The 19,765-nt window shown below is 42.4% G+C and overlaps 1 protein-coding gene across 2 annotated transcripts in view; it reads right to left on the reverse strand.

Annotated features, from left to right (window-relative positions):
* The window catches only part of LOC139749334 (uncharacterized), a 74,789-nt gene extending 55,443 nt beyond the window's left edge, over window positions 1-19,346 (reverse strand). The window contains exon 1 of one of the 2 annotated variants that reach the window (XR_011712942.1): window positions 8,125-8,223. Coding sequence is in view for 1 of the 2 variants with exons in the window: in XM_071663056.1 (XP_071519157.1) it covers window positions 19,202-19,216 (15 nt within the window). In the remaining variant the exon portion in view is untranslated. Of the gene's footprint in view, window positions 1-8,124; window positions 8,224-19,201 lie in introns of those variants that run through there. The other variant, XM_071663056.1, reaches the window with a different exon arrangement.
* Between the last annotated feature and the right edge of the window lie 419 nt (window positions 19,347-19,765).

Here is a 19,765-nt window from a genome sequence, read left to right on the forward strand (position 1 = left end):
TTGAAAGGAGAAAAATTGAAGAAAGTGAAGAGTTTTAGATACCTGGGAGTGGATTTAGCAGCGGATGGAACCATGGAAGCGGAAGTGAGTCACAGGGTAGGGGAAGAGGCGAAGCTCCTGGGAGCGTTGAAGAATGTGTGGAAGGCGAGAACGTTATCTCGGAGAGCGAAAATGGGTACGTTTCAAGGAATAGTGATTCCAACAATGTTATATGGTTGCGAGGCATGAGCTATAGATAGGGTTGAGCGGAGGGTGGATGTGTTGGAAATGAAATGTTTGAGGAGGTTTGATCGAGTAAGTAATGAAAGGGTAAGAGAGATGTGTGGTGATAAAAAGAGTGTGGTTGAGAGAGCAGAAGAGGGTGTGTTGAAATGGGTTGGTCACATGGAGAGAATGAGTGACGAAAGACTGACAAAGAGGATATATGTGTCAGAGGTGGAGGGAACGAGGAGAAGCAGTAGCCCAAATTGGAAGTGGCAGGATGGGGTGAAGAAGATTTTGAGCGATTGGGGCCTGAACATACAGGAGGGTGAAAGGCGTGCAAGGAACAGAGTGAATTGGAATGATGTGGTATACCGGGGTCGACGTGCTGTTAATGGATTGAACCAGGGCATGTGAAGCGTCTGGGGTAAACCTTGAAAAGTTTTGTGGGGCATGGATGTGGAAAGGGAGCCGTGGTTTCGGTGCATTGTACATGACACCTAGAGACTGAGTGTGAACGAATGTGGCTTTTTTTTTTTTTTGTCTGTTTTCCTGGCGGTACCTCGCTGAAGCAGGGGATAGCGAATCTGTTTTCATGTGCAGCGCGGTAGCGATAGGAATAGATGAAGGCAAGTATGAATAGGTACACGTGTATGTATGTAATGTTTGCGTATATGTTGATATGTATATGTATGTATATGTGCGTTTGTGGTCGTATATATATATAATATATATATATATATATATATATATATATATATATATATATATATATATATATATATATATATATATATATATATTTTTTTTTTTTTTTTGCTTTGTCGCTGTCTCCCGCGTTTGCGAGGTAGCGCAAGGAAACAGACGAAAGAAATGGCCCAACCCACCCCCATACACATGTATATACATACGTCCACACACGCAAATATACATACCTACACAGCTTTCCATGGTTTACCCCAGACGCTTCACATGCCCTGATTCAATCCACTGACAGCACGTCAACCCCGGTATACCACATCGCTCCAATTCACTCTATTCCTTGCCCTCCTTTCACCCTCCTGCATGTTCAGGCCCCGATCACACAAAATCTTTTTCACTCCATCTTTCCACCTCCAATTTGGTCTCCCTCTTCTCCTCGTTCCCTCCACCTCCGACACATATATCCTCTTGGTCAATCTTTCCTCACTCATTCTCTCCATGTGCCCAAACCATTTCAAAACACCCTCTTCTGCTCTCTCAACCACGCTCTTTTTATTTCCACACATCTCTCTTACCCTACGTTACTTACTCGATCAAACCACCTCACACCACACATTGTCCTCAAACATCTCATTTCCAGCACATCCATCCTCCTGCGCACCACTCTATCCATAGCCCACGCCTCGCAGCCATACAACATTGTTGGAACCACTATTCCTTCAAACATACCCATTTTTGCTTTCCGAGATAATGTTCTCGACTTCCACACATTCTTCAAGGCTCCCAGAATTTTCGCCCCCTCCCCCACCCTATGATCCACTTCCGCTTCCATGGTTCCATCCGCTGCCAGATCCACTCCCAGATATCTAAAACACTTCACTTCCTCCAGTTTTTCTCCATTCAAACTCACCTCCCAATTGACTTGACCCTCAAACCTACTGTACCTAATAACCTTGCTCTTATTCACATTTACTCTTAACTTTCTTCTTTCACACACTTTACCAAACTCAGTCACCAGCTTCTGACTCACTTCCCAAGCTCTCTCATCCCCAACAGACTTCATACTTGCCCCTCTTTCCAAAACTCTTGCATTCACCTCCCTCACAACCCCATCCATAAACAAATTAAACAACCATGGAGACATCACACACCCCTGCCGCAAACCTACATTCACTGAGAACCAATCACTTTCCTCTCTTCCTACACGTACACATGCCTTACATCCTCGATAAAATATATATATATATATATATATATATATATATATATATATATATATATATATATATATATATATATATATATATATATATATATATGTGTGTGTGTGTGTGTGTGTGTGTGTGTGTGTGTGTGTGTGTGAGTGGATGGGCCATTCTTGGTCTGTTTTCTGGCCCTTCCTCGCTGACGCGGGAAAAGGCGTTTATGTATTATAATAATAATAATAATAATAATAATAATAATAATAATAATAATTTATATATATATATATATATATATATATATATATATATATTTTTTTTTTTTTTTTTTTTTTATACTTTGTCGCTGTCTCCCGCGTTTGCGAGGTAGCGATATATATATATATATATATATATATATATATATATATATATATATATATATATATATATATATATATATATATATATATCTGGGGATAGGGGAGAAAGAATACTTCCCATGTCTTCCCTGCGTGTCGTAGAAGGCGACTAAAAGGGAAGGGAACGGGGGGCTGGAAATCCTCCCCTCTCGTTTATACACATGTTTGTACATAAACGCCCACACACGCACATATCTCACGCATTTCCTGCGTGTTGTAGAAGACGACTAAAGAGGACGGCAGCGGAGGGGCTTGGAACCCTCCCCTCCTTGTATCTTAACTTTCTAAAAGGGGAAACAGATAATTATATGGTTAAGATCACCAGTGAGGTGCCGCAGGGCTCTGTTCTGGGAACGTTGCTCTTCTTAATCTATGGAATGACTCGCCCAAATGAAGGACTGGATTCCTTCCTCACTATGTTTACATGTGATGCTTCGGTCATGAGGGAAGTCTTTGTATACAAAACGAGGAGGACTGCATCAACTTAAAAGGGATCTAAAAGCCCGTAGTTGGTCTGATACAAGACTGATGAAATTTAACCCAAGTAATTGTAAAGAAATGAGGGTGAGACACGGCGAATGAAGGCCCGCAACATGAATATCATCTTTCAGGAAATAAGCGGCAGGACTCTGTGATGGACGTGGGAGTCGACATCGTCCTTTTATCATCAGAACCCGACCCTAAAAGACTGACGAAGGAGACAAACTGTCTGCTACCAAACATTGGAACTCCATTTCAGTGTACTGATGAGGGAAAATTTATCAAACTGTTCACGTTCTAAATAAGGCCAAAACTAGAATATGTTTTTCAAGTTTGGTTACAAAGCACAAGGAGCTAACAGAGAAAGTAAAGACGAAGACAAAAAAGATGATATCAAAATCAAGAGAACTAAGTTACGTGGCTAAGATACGGGATTTGAATTTGCCCACATTGGAACAGAAGAGTAAGGAGTGACCTGATCACACCTTTAAAGTTCCGAAACCTGCTTTATGATAGAGAAAGGCAACGATTCTTCAAAACATGTAAGGACAGGACAACCAGAGGATGCAACATGAAATTAAGCAAGAATTTTGTTCGAAGATATAAACACACGTACCTTCGTAGTAGCTACGGAAGTAGTGGAGGAGAGGAACAGCTGAGTTACGAGACTATGGACAACATACACACGTTTATGATGTTATATGAATGTCGACAATGTTCAAGACATGGAACACCACGAGTGTAGAACTCCCTCCCCGTGCTTAAGAAATAAGTGATGATAAATACGTAATTTCACACACACACACACACACACACACACACACACACACTAACCCGTCGCCCGACCCCACTTTAAGAAAATGGTAGACAAACTGTCTCCTAGCTGATGCGAGAACTACATTTAAATAATGGATGAGGAAGTATTAACACGCTGCTCATATCCTGCATAAGGTCAAGACTAGAATATGTTTCTCATGTTTGGTCATCGCATTTAACGAAGCGCAAAGAACTAACAGAGGAGGTTCAGAGGAGAGCAAGAAAAATGGTACCAGAATTAAGAGAGACAAGTTACGTGGATGGGATAAAGGCATTAAATTTGTCTACTGTGGAAGAAAGAAAACGTCGACAGATGCAAAGACAGAACAACTACAGACCAAAACATGAAATTAAGGTGACAAATGATTAGAAAAGATGTAAAAAAAAAATTACTTTTAGAGTACAATAGAATTGAATACAAAGAGTTGAGGAAACTGTGAACATGGACATCATATACAAGTTTAAAAAGTTGCATGATAGTGGAAAAAGTTCAAGAGATGGAGTCCCACGAGTGTAGAATTAACTCCTTGTACAAGTGGGTAATTGCACACACACACACACACACACACACACACACACACACACACACACACACACACACACACGAGTCAGCAAGACCCACAAGGGTTCAAATCCTGGGCCTGGCAGTCAGCCCACACCCAACCCAGGTGTTCATCCTCCCCTCGGGGCTGGTCGATATATGGGTACCTGACTCTGGTACATGAATAATAAAGAACTGTTTACGGAATTCAGATGAAAAATATACAATGGGGAAATTATATCAATGGGGAGAAGGGTGGTAGGGGGTCATTATATAACAATAATTAATTAATCACAAGAGAACGTACGAACAAGGTGTGACTGGTTATCTCTATGTTCTGGGGAAGCACGTGAGAGACGTATATATATACAGAGTTCAGAAAGTTGAACAAATACTTTGGTTCCTACACGACGCATTCAGTGTGACCAGTTGAACATTACGTGATGAAAAGTACCACATTGGCAGCACTGCAGAGATATTGTGGTTGGCATTCATTATGTATTAAATGGTGAGTGTGTGTGTGTGTGTGTGTGTGTGTGTGTGTGTGTGTGTGTGTGTGTGTGTGTGTGTGTGTGTGTGTGTGTGTGTGTGTGTGTGTGTGTGTGTGTGTGTGTGGTGTGTGTGTGTGTGTGTGGTGTGTGTGTGTGTGTGTGTGTGTGTGTGTGTGTGTGTGTGTGTGTGTGTTAACAGGAGTAAAGACATGATACAAAACTGTTAAAATAGGGCAACACGGGTTTAAAACTGTCTATAAGACACAGAAGGTAATAACAAACGACATAGTTGTAGAAGATATTAACAGGCTACAGAGGAGACTTGGCCCACGTAAGTGTCTCATGATGAGTTACTGTATGTGTGTGTGTGTGTGTGTGTGTGTGTGTGTGTGTGTGTGTGTGTGTGTGTGTGCTGAAGATGTGCGCACTAACTCATAACACGAGGCTATTTACTCATTTTTAATGAACGAGTCTTGGTGATATCAAGGACCTCTTTCTAAAGTCTCGTACAGCCCAAGACAGCGCCTTCCAATATCAAGGAAATGTATACTCCTTGGGAGTGAGTTCTTTGACGAGATTGCATTTACAATTTTACAGCCTCGCAAAATAAGGTGAATTTTCACTCGTGGTGTAACACCTCGTAGACGGAGCACGGTAACACTTGACAGACAGGCCGCTTGGAATATTATTCACTATGTCTGTGAAGAGTTTACAGAGCCAGGAAGTGGACGTGATCAAATGTTGTGCCTGTTTTTAAGACAGGAAAGCTGCACTGACCTGCAATCTTTCTGGTAAATGGTCTCTGAAATACTAGAAAATATAATGTGCAACGACATGGAAGCTCTACGTGAAAATGAGAAACTTCCTGAGTGAGAGAAACGTCATGAGGTCATACGTGGCAGAGCGTTTGAGCTTTGTGAAAGTGAGCTTTGCTGTGCTGGACCGTGTGTTGTTGAAGCACCGTGATGAGGGAAACTCAAAGGAATTATAAAGTCCAGAGGAAGCCAATAAAGACAACACCAACATTAAGACACCTGAATACAGTGAGGGGTTAGAGGCCATAAATTTGCCTGTTATGGAAAAGAAGAGTAAGGGGTGACTTGATCACAATCTTGAAGTTTCTTTACAAGTCTGATGATGTCAAAACTGGGCAATTTTTTTTTTTTCCACAAGATGCAACTGACAGAGCAACTAGCGGCCATGATAATAAACCTGTTAAGAGAGATGTAAATAAATACTTTCATTGTATCATTGTAGTAGTGAATGAATGGGGAAAGTTATATGATGACAATGTATCTGTTGTTACTGACAGTATACAGAAGTTTAAAAAGCTGTATGACGGTAGAGAACGTTCAAAATATGGGGCACCACTGAGCATAAATCTCCGACCCCCAACCCCAGCACATACAGGGTGTCACGATAACTCGATCTCGCAAAAATACCACGATCACTGTCCACACACAATCAAGAGTCGACTGAGGCATCGCTCACACACCAGCACATTACCAACATTCACACCAACTGTCATGCTAACATTACCGTCACATGACCAGGACTGACGGAATCACAGAATTGTACTGACATCCACAATGCCGACCACACACATTACTGGAAACTGACAATCCCTTAATGAGGATCATTTTTATCTACAAAAGTTTTTTATGTCGTGTACATCATATTAATCCTAAAAAAAAAAAAAAATACATAAAGGACTGCTTTTCAGGCCTAGACGGAGGCTGTACCACAATCTGGGTATGATTTATTCATTCGTTTTTTTGTGGGGATATGATCCCGGGCGACCGTAATACTAAGATGCGTCTGTTGAGCACCTGCAGGCCCATTTAAAGTTACCCGTTTATGCCTTTCTTCCCAGAAAGTTTCTCTCGCTGTGTTGGGTGAAGTCAATATTTTAGTACTGTGATACACTCCACTGAAGATAATATAAACACTAAATGTCATATTAATAATAATGTTTATAAACACACTGGCATCAGTTCATCTGGTAACACGACGCTTAAAAATCCTTAACTTACGAACCACAAGTCCCAAAAATCAGTATGATCTAGCGTTCCCTTAATAGATATCATTCAGGTTGGCTACATAAAACCAACAGAAGCCCTTATCAAACTGGTTTACAAGCCCACAGGAACACGTGAGGTATATATCATTACTGGCGCTGAAAGGTGATAACAGGTGATCAGTCTGAGAAGACGAGCTCCAAGTATCACATCACCTCGCCATGAATCATCTAGCCGGTGGGATTACTCCCTCCATCGAACATACACACAGGTGGAAATGTTCAAGTTGGACGGCGTTATCTTAGTGACAGACGGAGGCCGGTAAGCAGGTAGCAAGAGAGTGAGCTCCGCAAACGGGAAGTCTGTATGCCAGACAGCGCCTCCTCTGGTTGCCTGTTCACACACGCCACTCCCTTTATTTACCAAGTCCTTCACTGAGTGAGCGTTGTGCCTCTAAGCGTCACAAGTGGACCCGGTGTCTTGTATGAAGGATGTAAACTGCAAAACTCATGTCTACCGTCAAGTATTTGAAAACCGACTGACATCATGATTAATCAAGATATGGTAACGATCAGTTTCGGAAATGTTCGTCATTCGCAAATGTATAGCACAAATTCCGTGCACGATGTCGCTGGACGCAACCTCTCTAAACGAAACATAACTGATATGTGCGATATGTGTTATCATTCCCCACAAGAACTGACGGAACCACCATTGGACTTTATGTTACGACCGCATCCAGTAACGTGACTATATCGGTTTAATCCCAACTTGTAAAAGCGTCTCCATCCGTATAAGGATAACAAGGGAGAAATGTAAGATCACAACTGTTGATGTAATGACCAATACTTTGAATCACACTTTCTCCTCACCTGCAGTAAGGCATGATTTCAATAACATCTTCAGTTAAGCACATTAAATCATGTGTCTGTATCACAGAAGTCAAACTACGACGGCACAGCAAACACTGATTCCCCAAGAGACTTCGATGCTTTTCACTCCCTCAGTATGATGGGCTGAGATTATTCACGACCCTGTACGTTGAGTTGTGAGTCACACAAACAACATCACAACTCGGTTACTCATATGAATATTTTTTTCTCTCTATCCTACACAACACAATGAAATACCTGAGACGATGAGTCAGACAGGCGTTCACCTGCAGCAATTCGGACTTTTTGCAGAAATTCTTCATACGTAATTTGATTCCTATAATTCTCTTTGGTTTACATTATGCAATAACTCATTGATACATGTACGTGTATGGCTTACCATTTTCAGATGTGTAACTGTAGCAATACTACGGTGTCATGTATATCATTTAAGTAACAACCTTCCTCCTCACTGGCCTGATACATACTGAGCTAGACTGGTTCTACGGGTTGTGGTCTCTCGTTTTCTATCCACGGGATGAAAGAAAATAAATTATTGAAGGCGGACCTATTAAATTTCTTCCTTCTGCCATTTTCATTACTTGGAAGAAGAGATACATCAGTTTCCTTATATAAGGATATGAAAATATAAAATCACGACATCTATGTCCCGTATAACTGTACTAGTTACCCTTTGATTTACTCTTACATAATCATCAAACAGAATCCTAAGAATCTCCAAAAGAAAACGTATTTTAGGCCTGTTGCTCCGGTGTACGGACACTATTTCTTCGAATAACATTTTATGTCAGTTGACTTGTAATTCCCCGATGCTTCACCACAGTTTCTGTTCTCTTCTTATCTAGATCAAATATTCCATACCTTCTTCGCTGTCCATCTAGTCAGAGCCACACATCTCAGTGACTGCGCTCTTGCAAAAGAAATAACTAAACTGATATTTTGTGATTTTCATGAAATGTGATATATCTGTGCACTATTCTACATTTTCCTTCATTTCAATAAATCATATTCTAGTTTTGATACTCGTATCGCTATTTCATAGCTGGCTGTAGAGGCTCCATCATCACACATTCCTTGTTCTTGTTATTGACCTGTGTGTTTCCTCCTCATAAGACGCTAGGAAAATGGAAAATTGGGAGATAATGATAAAGTGCGCAAGTGCTTATAGACTGGCGATGATAGGAAGAGAATTAGATTCTAAAGATGGGATCAGAGACACCGAACAAGATACTGTTGGCGTACGAAAGACGAAACTTAACAAAAGAGATGCGATTGAACCAAGTCTCTCTCTCTCTCTCTCTCTCTCTCTCTCTCTCTCTCTCTCTCTCTCTCTCTCTCTCTCTCTCTCTCTCTCTCTCTCTCTCTCTCTCTCTCTCTCCTCCCCCCGGGGGGGGGGGGGGTGCACGATAACAAGGAAAGGAAGGGAAGACGAAGGAAGGAGGGAGGCCAGGGGGTAATGACCCGATGAGATTGGGAGGGGAAAAACTTTGAAGGTTTCAGAAGAAACTTGTGGATGATGAACTTTATACGATGGGATACATACCAGGAGGAGGGAGAAACGTGCCTTTGCTGGAAACTCACAATCTTCCAAAAAAGGAATATGCTGGACAAGTGTCTGGTGCACATAACGAAGGTATAGTCAGGATAACGCAGGAGGCACGCACTTCTCACTGATGCTACAGTTATGATAATGAACAGTTCAACTCTCAAGCAACAGACTGGGAATGTTTCGACTCGTATGGAGACGAGGCTTCGTGGAAACACAGAGTCCTCGTGTGTCCAAGCGGCATATCGCTCCGCACACTCAGGCCAGAAGGGGATTTGACACCGCGTGTATTATTAGATCAATCTACGAATACAGTAACATGCAAATGGAATACGACACATGATACATCAGTTGGAAAACAGTCATCACATAATGCCAGAATTTGATGACGAGGATATCAGACTGGTACAGGAGATACGGCCGTACAAACTACACACAGCTAAACCATTTCTTCGGTAGCATGACGTAAGAGATGGAATTCCATGGTCAGAAAACAGATGAAAGTGTTATCGAAGATTAATTGGAACCCATAATGAAGGGGTTAGTAAATGATAAGTCGAAAAAGCTTATAAAAGGGGATATGAGTTTAAAAATGACACTTGTTCAAAAGCAAAAGGGTATAAGGGAAAAGGTATAAGGATTCAGAGCAAGAAATGAATATAACAAGATAAGACGAGAGGAGAATCCCTGACAAAAACACTGCGGACAAATCGGATGAAAATCCCAAACTATTCCATAAGTCTGTAAACAGTAAACTGTCCGCTGAGGAGCAACTGATCACGCTAAGAGATTGAACATAGAGTTGTTGAATACAAAATTCTATGGAAGAAACTGAACATGTTTTGAAGTGTTTTGACAGTGGGAGTCATGTATGGAAGGAACTGAACGACGTGTTTTGAAGTGTTTTGACAGTGGGAGACACCATAACCCCAGCTCCAGTGAGATGGGTCTGGGAAGAAGACAAAGTGGAAAGCACAGAAACTGTTGGATAATATGAAGTCATATTTGCCACTGGAAAAGTCTGGATCCACCTAACGCACATGGCCCTGATGATGTCCCTCCATGTCTGCATAAAATATACACTTGACAGACGTCTTGGAATAGTGTTCAGAAGTTCAACTGACGAGAGAGAAAGAGAGAGAGAGAGAGAGAGAGAGAGAGAGAGAGAGAGAGAGAGAGAGAGAGAGAGAGAGAGAGAGAGAGAGAGAGAGAGAGAGAGAGAGAGAGAGAGAGAGAGAGAGAGGAAAAAGCAAATGCGTTACCTATACTTTAGAAATTCCATTGAGAAACGGAAGAGAACTACACATTTTGCCGATACCTAAGAACATATCTTGGGGACCTGAATTTATCCAGGACTTATATATAGTTTGACCATTACACCAGTCAATCATGGATATGGCTCAAGTGCTTTGTTTGTACATTTGAGTTATACAAACCGGGGGATTGATTGAAATTATGCTCAAATTCTACTTATATATCCAGGTTAGAATCAGAACACTCAGGGGTAGAATCCTGTATGATGAAACACATCAATAAATCTATAACTGAAATGACGGATTGTATAAAGTTGATCACATTCTAATGTCACAGGTGAAGAATGAGCCTCTGTTACATATTGCCTCAGCATCTTGTAACCCTGGGTAGATCAGCACCTTGTAACCCTGGGTAGATCAGCATCTTGTAACCCTGGGTAGATCAGCATCTTGTAATCCTGGGTAGAACAGCATCTTGTAACCCTGGGTAGATCAGCACCTTGTAACCCTGGGTAGATCAGCATCTTGTAACCCTGGGTAGATCAGCATCTTGTAATCCTGGGTAGAACAGCATCTTGTAACCCTGGGTAGAACAGCATCTTGTAACCCTGGGTAGAACAGCACCTTGTAACCCTGGGTAGAACAGCATCTTGTAACCCTGGGTAGATCAGCACCTTGTAACCCTGGGTAGATCAGCATCTTGTAACCCTGGGTAGATCAGCATCTTGTAACCCTGGGTAGATCAGCACCTTGTAACCCTGGGTAGAACAGCACCTTGTAACCCTGGGTAGATCAGCATCTTGTAACCCTGGGTAGAACAGCACCTTGTAACCCTGGGTAGAACAGCATCTTGTAACCCTGGGTAGATCAGCATCTTGTAACCCTGGGTAGAACAGCACCTTGTAACCCTGGGTAGAACAGCACCTTGTAACCCTGGGTAGAACAGCACCTTGTAACCCTGGGTAGAACAGCACCTTGTAACCCTGGGTAGATCAGCATCTTGTAACCCTGGGTAGATCAGCACCTTGTAACCCTGGGTAGATCAGCACCTTGTAACCCTGGGTAGATCAACACCCTGTAACCCTGGGTAGATCAGCACCTTGTAACCCTGGGTAGATCAGCACCTTGTAACCCTGGGTAGAACAGCACCTTGTAACCCTGGGTAGATCAGCATCTTGTAACCCTGGGTAGATCAGCATCTTGTAACCCTGGGTAGAACAGCACCTTGTAACCCTGGGTAGATCAGCATCTTGTAACCCTGGGTAGATCAGCATCTTGTAACCCTGGGTAGATCAGCACCTTGTAACCCTGGGTAGAACAGCACCTTGTAACCCTGGGTAGATCAGCACCTTGTAACCCTGTGTAGAACAGCACCTTGTAACCCTGGGTAGATCAGCATCTTGTAACCCTGGGTAGATCAGCACCTTGTAACCCTGGGTAGATCAGCATCTTGTAACCCTGGGTAGATCAGCACCTTGTAACCCTGGGTAGAACAGCACCTTGTAACCCTGGGTAGATCAGCACCTTGTAACCCTGGGTAGAACAGCACCTTGTAACCCTGGGTAGATCAGCACCTTGTAACCCTGGGTAGAACAGCACCTTGTAACCCTGGGTAGAACAGCACCTTGTAACCCTGGGTAGAACAGCACCTTGTAACCCTGGGTAGAACAGCACCTTGTAACCCTGGGTAGATCAGCACCTTGTAACCCTGGGTAGAACAGCACCTTGTAACCCTGTGTATTTCAAGTGACCTGCCCTCACTTGGACAGGAATGTGATATATTACCCCATATCAGGTCAGCTGACCCCCACCTTAATCTGTAATCCTTTAATATCTCACCACTGAGTCATGGCCTCTCTCTCTCTGGCCCATACTAATGTGGCTGAGTGTCTCATTATCCCTGACGACGAGTTGGAATAAACACGAAAGCTTGGAGTATTTTGTTTCAACTTTCCTGTGAGATGTAAGAGCACACACACACACACACACACACACACACATATATATATATATATATATATATATATATATATATATATTATACTTTGTCGCTGTCTCCCGCATTAGCAGGGTAACGCAAGGAAACAGACGAAAGAATGGCCCAACCCACCTACATACGCATGAATATACATACACGTCCACACTCGCACATTTATTTACCTATACATTTCAACGTATACATATATATACATACACAGACATATACATATATATACATGTACATAATTCATACTTCGTGCCTTTATTCATTTTCGTCGCCACCCCGCCACACATGAAATGACACCACCCCTCTCCCCCGGCGTGAGCGCGAGATAGCGCTAGGAAACGACAACAAAGGCCACATTCGTTCACACTCAGTCTCTAGCTGTCATGTGTGATGCACCGAAACCACAGCTCCCTTTCCACATCCAGGCCTCAACAAAACTTTCCATGGTTTACCTTAAACGCTTCACATTCCCTGGTTCAATCCATTGACAGCTCGTCGACCCCGGAATACCACATCGTTCCAATTCACTCTTTTCCTTGCACGCCTTTCACCCTCCTGCATGTTCAAGCCCCGATCGCTCATAATCTTTTTCACTCCATCCTTCCACCTCCAATTTGGTTTCCCACTTCTCGTTCCCTCCACCTCTAACACCAGCGGTGTATCATCAGCGAACAACAGCTGACTCACTTCCCAAGCTCTCTCATCCACAACAGACTGCAAACTTGCCCCTCTATCCAAAACTCTTGCATTCACCTCCCTAACAACCCCTTCTATAAACAAATTAAACAGCCATGAAGACATCAGGCAGCCCTGCCGCAAACCGACAATCAGTGAGAACCAATCACTTTCCTCTCTTCCTACACGTACACATGCCTTACATTCTCGATAGAAACTTTTCACTGCTTCTAACAGCTTGCCTCCCACACCATATATTCTTAATACCTTCCACAGAGCATCTCTATCAACTCTATCAAATGCCTTCTCCAGATCCATAAATGCTACATACAAATCCATTTGCATTTTTAAGTATTTCTCACATACATTCTTCAAAGCAAACACCTGATCCACACATCCTCTACCACTTCTGAAACCCCACTGCTCTTCCCCAATCTGATGTTCTGCACATGCCTTCACCCTTTCAATCAATACCCTCCCATATAATTTCCCAGGAATACTCAATAAACTTATACCTCTGTAATTTGAGCACTCACCTTAATCCTCTTTGCCTTTGTGCAATGGCACTATGCATGCATTCTGCCAATCCTCAGGCACCCCACCCTGTGTCATACACACATCAAATATCCTTACCAACCAGTCAACAACACAGGTACCCCCTTTTTTAATAAATTCCACTGCAACACCATCCAAACCCGCTGCCTTGCCAGCTTTCATCTTCCGCATCTTCTCTGTACACCAAATCATTCTCCCTAACCCTCTCACTTCGCATACCACCTCGACCAAAACACATCATATCTGCCTCTCTATCATCTAACACATTCAACAAACCTTCAAAATACTCACTCCATCTCCTTCTCACATCACCTCACCATTAGCTCCTTCACCGACGCTCCCATTTGTTCTCTTGTCATACGCACTTTATTTACCTCCTTCCAAAACATCTTTTTATTCTCCCTAAAATTTAACGATCTCTCTCACCCCAACTCTCATTTGCCCTCTTTTTCACCTCTTGCACCTTTCTCTTGACCTCCTGCCTCTTTCTTTTATACATCTCCCACTCATTTGCACTATTTCCCTGCAAAACTCGTCCAAATGCCTCCCTCTCTTCCCTTTCACTAATAATCTTGCTTCTTCGTCCCACCACTCACTACCCTTTCTAATCTGCCCACCTCCCACGCTTCTCATGCAACAAGCGTCTTTTGCGCAAGCCATCACTGCTCCCCTAAATACATCCCATTCCTCCCCCACTCCCCTTACATCCTTTGCTCTCACACTTTTCCATACTGTACTAAGTCTCTCCTGGTACTTCCTCACATCAGTCTCCTTCCCAAGCCCACTTACTCTCACCACTCTCTTCACCCCAACATTCCCTCTTCTTCTCTGAAAACCTCTACAAATATTCACCTTCGCCTCCTCAAGATAATGATCAGACATCCCTCCAGTTGCACCTCTCAGCACTTTAATATCCAAGAGTCTCTCTTTCGTGCGCCTATCAATCAACGCATAATCTAATAACGCTCTCTGGCCCTCTCTCCTACTTACATACGTATACTTATGTATATCTCTCTTTTTAAACCAGGTATTCCCAATCACCAGTCCTTTTTCAGCACACTAATCTACAAGCTCTTCACCTTTCCATTTACAACACTGAACACCCCATTTACACCAATTATTCCCTCAACTGCCACATTACTCACCTTTGCCTTCAAATCACCGAACCTTATAACCCGGTCTCTTGCATCAAAACCACTAACACACTCATTCAGCTGCTCCCAAAACACTTGCCTCTCATGATCTTTCTTCTCATGCCCAGGTGCATAGGCACCAATAATCACCCATCTCTCTCCATCAACTTTCAGTTTTACCCATATTAATCTAGAGTTTACTTTCTTACACTCTATCACGTGCTCCCACCACCACTCCTGTTTCAGGATTAGTGCTACTCCTTCCCTTGCTCTTGTCCTCTCACTAACCCCTGACTTTACTCTCAAAACACTCCCAAACCACTCTTCCCCTTCACCCTTGAGCCTCGTTTCACTCAGAGCCAAAGCATACAGGTTCCTTTGAAACATACCACCTATCTCTCCTTTTTTCTCATCTTGGTCACATCCACACACATTTAGACACCCCAATCTGAGCCTCCGAGGAGGATGAGCACTCCCCGCGTGACTCCTTCTGCGCCCCTTTTTAGTAAGTTATTATTATTATTATTATTATTATTATTATTATTATTATTATATATATATATATATATATATATATATATATATATATATATATATATATATATATATATATATATATATATATATAATTACGGCATTCATTTGGTCCTAACGGTATCAGTTACCATAAAAAAGATAAGGATATATTCAATTAACTACACGAATGTTACCGTAGGCGTGAATTAGAATATACTCCACTGTTAGCGTCTCATATAAAGGAACCTAAATCTGATACAGGAGGTTCGATGACGGACGACCAAGATGGTAGTACCTGAAATGATACAGCTAAGGTACAGGAAAATGTTAGAGGTTATGAAGTTGTCCAATATGGACGAGAGGAAATTAGAGTCTCGATCACAACCTCCATATTTCTAAACTGATTTGTTAATGTCGACAGCAAAGCAGGTCTTTTGAACGACGCAAATAGCAAACAAATGTCAATAGCAACATGTTAGGCAAGAAACTTAGAGGACGGAGAGAAGAACTACAACAACAAAGTGGTAGATAAATGAAATAAGGAAAGTGGTAAAACTTTGGACGCAGACACTACAGTACAGGGAAGTACAGAAAGTTGTACGATTGTAGAGAAAGTTCAAGACGGGGTATCCATGTACGAGAGTAGAACTTCCTCCCCCATACTGTACACTTACGTGATCATAAGAGATTCTACCACGACTGTTGAATCATCGTCACACTACTACAGTGACACACAACAGAAGTTACGGAAGTTGCTTTCATTACGCGTTACTGTATCGTACTGACTGACTGACACACAGCATCCTCTCTACTCCTACTCTGTCGTCCCCACACAAGAACATCCGTAACTTTTATGAACATAAAGTTTTATACACTCCCTTGCAGGCATCATCTTTCAGTACCTTCCTTACTCTACAAATCTTAAGGGTGCCGTAGACAGTAGTCCTGTGAGAGAGTACTTGCTCAGTGGGAGGATTAAAAAAAAAAAGAAAAACACCATGTCACCCCCGCTCGATGCAAGGCTGAAAACACCGTTTTACCCCCTAAAACGTAGGTGTGTTCACGAGGGTTTACCTCGTGTGACGTTATGAATCATATGAGGCCGACAGTCTGTTCCATCACAGAGGACTTGACGACCTGTATATACAGTAAGCCACCCACTTCTATGACGCTATGGCGCGGGGATGCGGTGGCGCCATGCATGACCAGCTTCCGTTGTCATGCACTGACCACTGGTGCCATCTGTGCCTCGGGCCAGTCACTATCAGGGATCGAGTTGTTGTTGTTCGACAAGAAAGTGTGTGTGTATGATATATATATATATATATATATATATATATATATATATATATATATATATATATATATATATATATATATATAGAGAGAGAGAGAGAGAGAGAGAGAGAGAGAGAGAGAGAGAGAGAGAGAGAGAGAGAGAGAGAGAATTCTTATAGGCCTCTGCCTGCTGGTAAAGAAAAGAGAAAAAGTTTCTCATCCTTTAAGACAACATTTTCCACCTAGGCCAAGGAAGAAGAAAGTCCTTTGGGATCCTGATAGCAGGAGGGACATGAGAACAACAGCCTTGCTAAAGAAGAGCTGTCCTCTGGATGAGGATTCGTCCCAGGTTTCAGGACACTCACTTCTGAAGGTGGCGTACCCAAGGGAGGCTAACCAGATCCAAGATATATACAACTGAATAAAGGTATTTGTCCAATGCTGAAGACCCTACGCTTGTTATCTCACCCAAGAGACGATCCTCCTGAGAAAGTCGAGGTGGAAACCACTTCCCTTGCGTCATGGAATCCATCAGTCAGCCTGAGAGGTGTAAGGAGTGTCAACTTCTTTATTTTATCCACTTGGGAATATTTCTAAGAGATAAAGGCTTAAAGGAGCCTCGATGAAGAAACAAACCTTCTCGAGTCATCTGTAAAATCAAGAAATCCTTCGAAAAATTTCGACTGGGCGTACTGAATGATACTTCGAAAGGAAGAATTTTCCACGACTGTACGACAATAGGTTTATTCCTAAATCTAACCGTCTCATCTTATTTGCAAGAAACCTCACAGTGGGATTACCGCAATCGTTACTCATAAAAAGTGATGGTCAAACTTCAGTAGATTCTTAAGTCTAAACATTCAACTCTACTTCCCGACCGCAAAGCTACAAGGAACAGAGTTTTCATGAGGAGTTTCAGAACCATACTGTACACAAAGTAAACAGGTCCAGGCTGAGATAAGGAAGATACAGATTCCAATAGAAAGATGGATCATGGTCATCTACTCCACGCAGGGATAGGCAACATGAACGTCAAATCCATCACCCAGTGACTCCTGTAGAAAATCGCGAGAACCTTGTGGTTGTCCTCATTAAATGATGATTATTTTGGTTCCTTTCACTAGAATGGTAAGCTTGCTTTTGAGGGCTAGTTGTTAGAATAACGTGCTACTTCTCTGTCGTGGTAGTTTCTTTGTGTAGATGTGTTGGTCCTTCCTTGTCGACAGGACATTCATTTTGCTTTCATTTGTCTGCAGGTCCACTTGCAAGCTGTTAATCCCAGTTTCATCTCGGAAAACAGTCAGGAACCTCGACAGGGATTTCTGCCTAAATGTTGCAAACTTCGTGTAGAAAACTACTAAACACTGTTTCTTCATTCCTGCAGAGGTAAAGTCTTGTGATCTGTCGTCTCTAAAATATGAAAAGAATGGTACGAATCTTTCATTAAACACCGAACAATTGTGGTATTATCCATTATAAACTGGAATCCTCAACCTGACTTCAAGTCATCCCGAAAGAACAGACAAGAAACCATCAGTTCTTTCCCATATGTGTGATAACGACTCTGAGCCTCTATCCACACTTCTACGTGACCTTCTTAAAAATGATAACCCCATCCGAAGTCCGATATAACCTTCACTGGATCCGAAAGGAGCGCTTCTACGTGTGGGTCTCCTGCAGAATTTCCTGGCTAGGTTAACGCTTCCGGAGCTTCGGAAAAACTTCTCTAGGTTATATGTGAACACATGTTCTTTCATCAGAGGAAATGGCTCATCCATAGAGTCACCCTTTTGGTCTGTAACCTCGCTAGATCGCTGCTCACCCCTGCAATACCGAATTTCTGAATGGACGTTCTTACTGGCGACGAGACGCCATTCTCAGAACTACCAGAGCATTCCGCGCCTCGGAATAATGCAAAGCCTAACTGAAGCTAGGCGCACCGAACATGATCGGGAGCACCAGGTGAACCTGAGTAAAAGTGAACATCTCATCAGAAACAATTCGAATCTTTTTCCGCATTTAATCACAACCTGTCTGGACAACACCTACGAGTAAGCGATTTTTGCCAGTCATTCTTTTTCTGAATCTGTTATCAGAAATTCCATCTCTTCCCTTTTAGTGACGTTTCTCTGGTCAAGAAGGATGAAATTAACCTGATGAAAATCTGTGGCTCTATGTTCAGTCCGATACGCATTACTCTGAATTGCCTTTCTATCTAGAAATCCAAGAACTTTGTTATCCTGAGCAAGAGGTGTTACAGGTGCATTTTTCTCCCAATTACAGTTGCCTCTCCTCAACTGAAATTTTCGTGATGGTGATTTTGTCTAGACGTAGACCTTCCCTGACCATCTCTCATTTCACCATTTTCTGCTAATCTCATCTATCATCACCTTCACCATACTTTTTTCTTCCTTTAACAAGTCCATTCAAATACAATTATTCACTTCGTTCCTAAAACCGCATCTGGACACAATGGTACTATGATTACATCCATCCGCTTTTTTAAGACATACCTTTACCGAATCCATAAATGTTGTGAACGCTTCTTCTTTTCGCTGGGGGTCTTCCTCCACAACCTTCCTACGGGTAAGAAATCTTCTTCCTATTACACTGGGTCCTGTACTCCACAGTTACATTATCGACCATCTGTTCTGTCAACATAATCCCAACCAAACATCTCAAGAGTACTTAAATCCACTCTAATTCTAGCGATTTTCTTTCCTCTTAATTTTCTTTAAACCCCCGTAATGCGGGACAGCCACTGTCTTTCTCCGGTCGCCAAGTACACAACTCTCACTCTCCCAAGTTACCATATATGCTTTACACACTCACTCGCCTTCACCTCCACCTCCGCCCTTAACCACCTCTCTCTCTCTCTCTCTCTCTCTCTCTCTCTCTCTCTCTCTCTCTCTCTCTTCCCCGTTTCTCAGTCGCACATTTTCTTTCTGTGCTTCTGACGCCATACCAATTTCACGCTCTCTGCTGAACTAGTTCCCTCTGCCTGTACATCCTTACTCCTTCACCAAAAGAAACACTCTGAGGACCCCTCCCCCCAAAGAAACCACACTCATCGACCT

Source organism: Panulirus ornatus, chromosome 7 (genome assembly GCF_036320965.1).
Source record: "Panulirus ornatus isolate Po-2019 chromosome 7, ASM3632096v1, whole genome shotgun sequence".
Classification (NCBI taxonomy): Eukaryota; Metazoa; Arthropoda; class Malacostraca; order Decapoda; family Palinuridae; genus Panulirus; species Panulirus ornatus.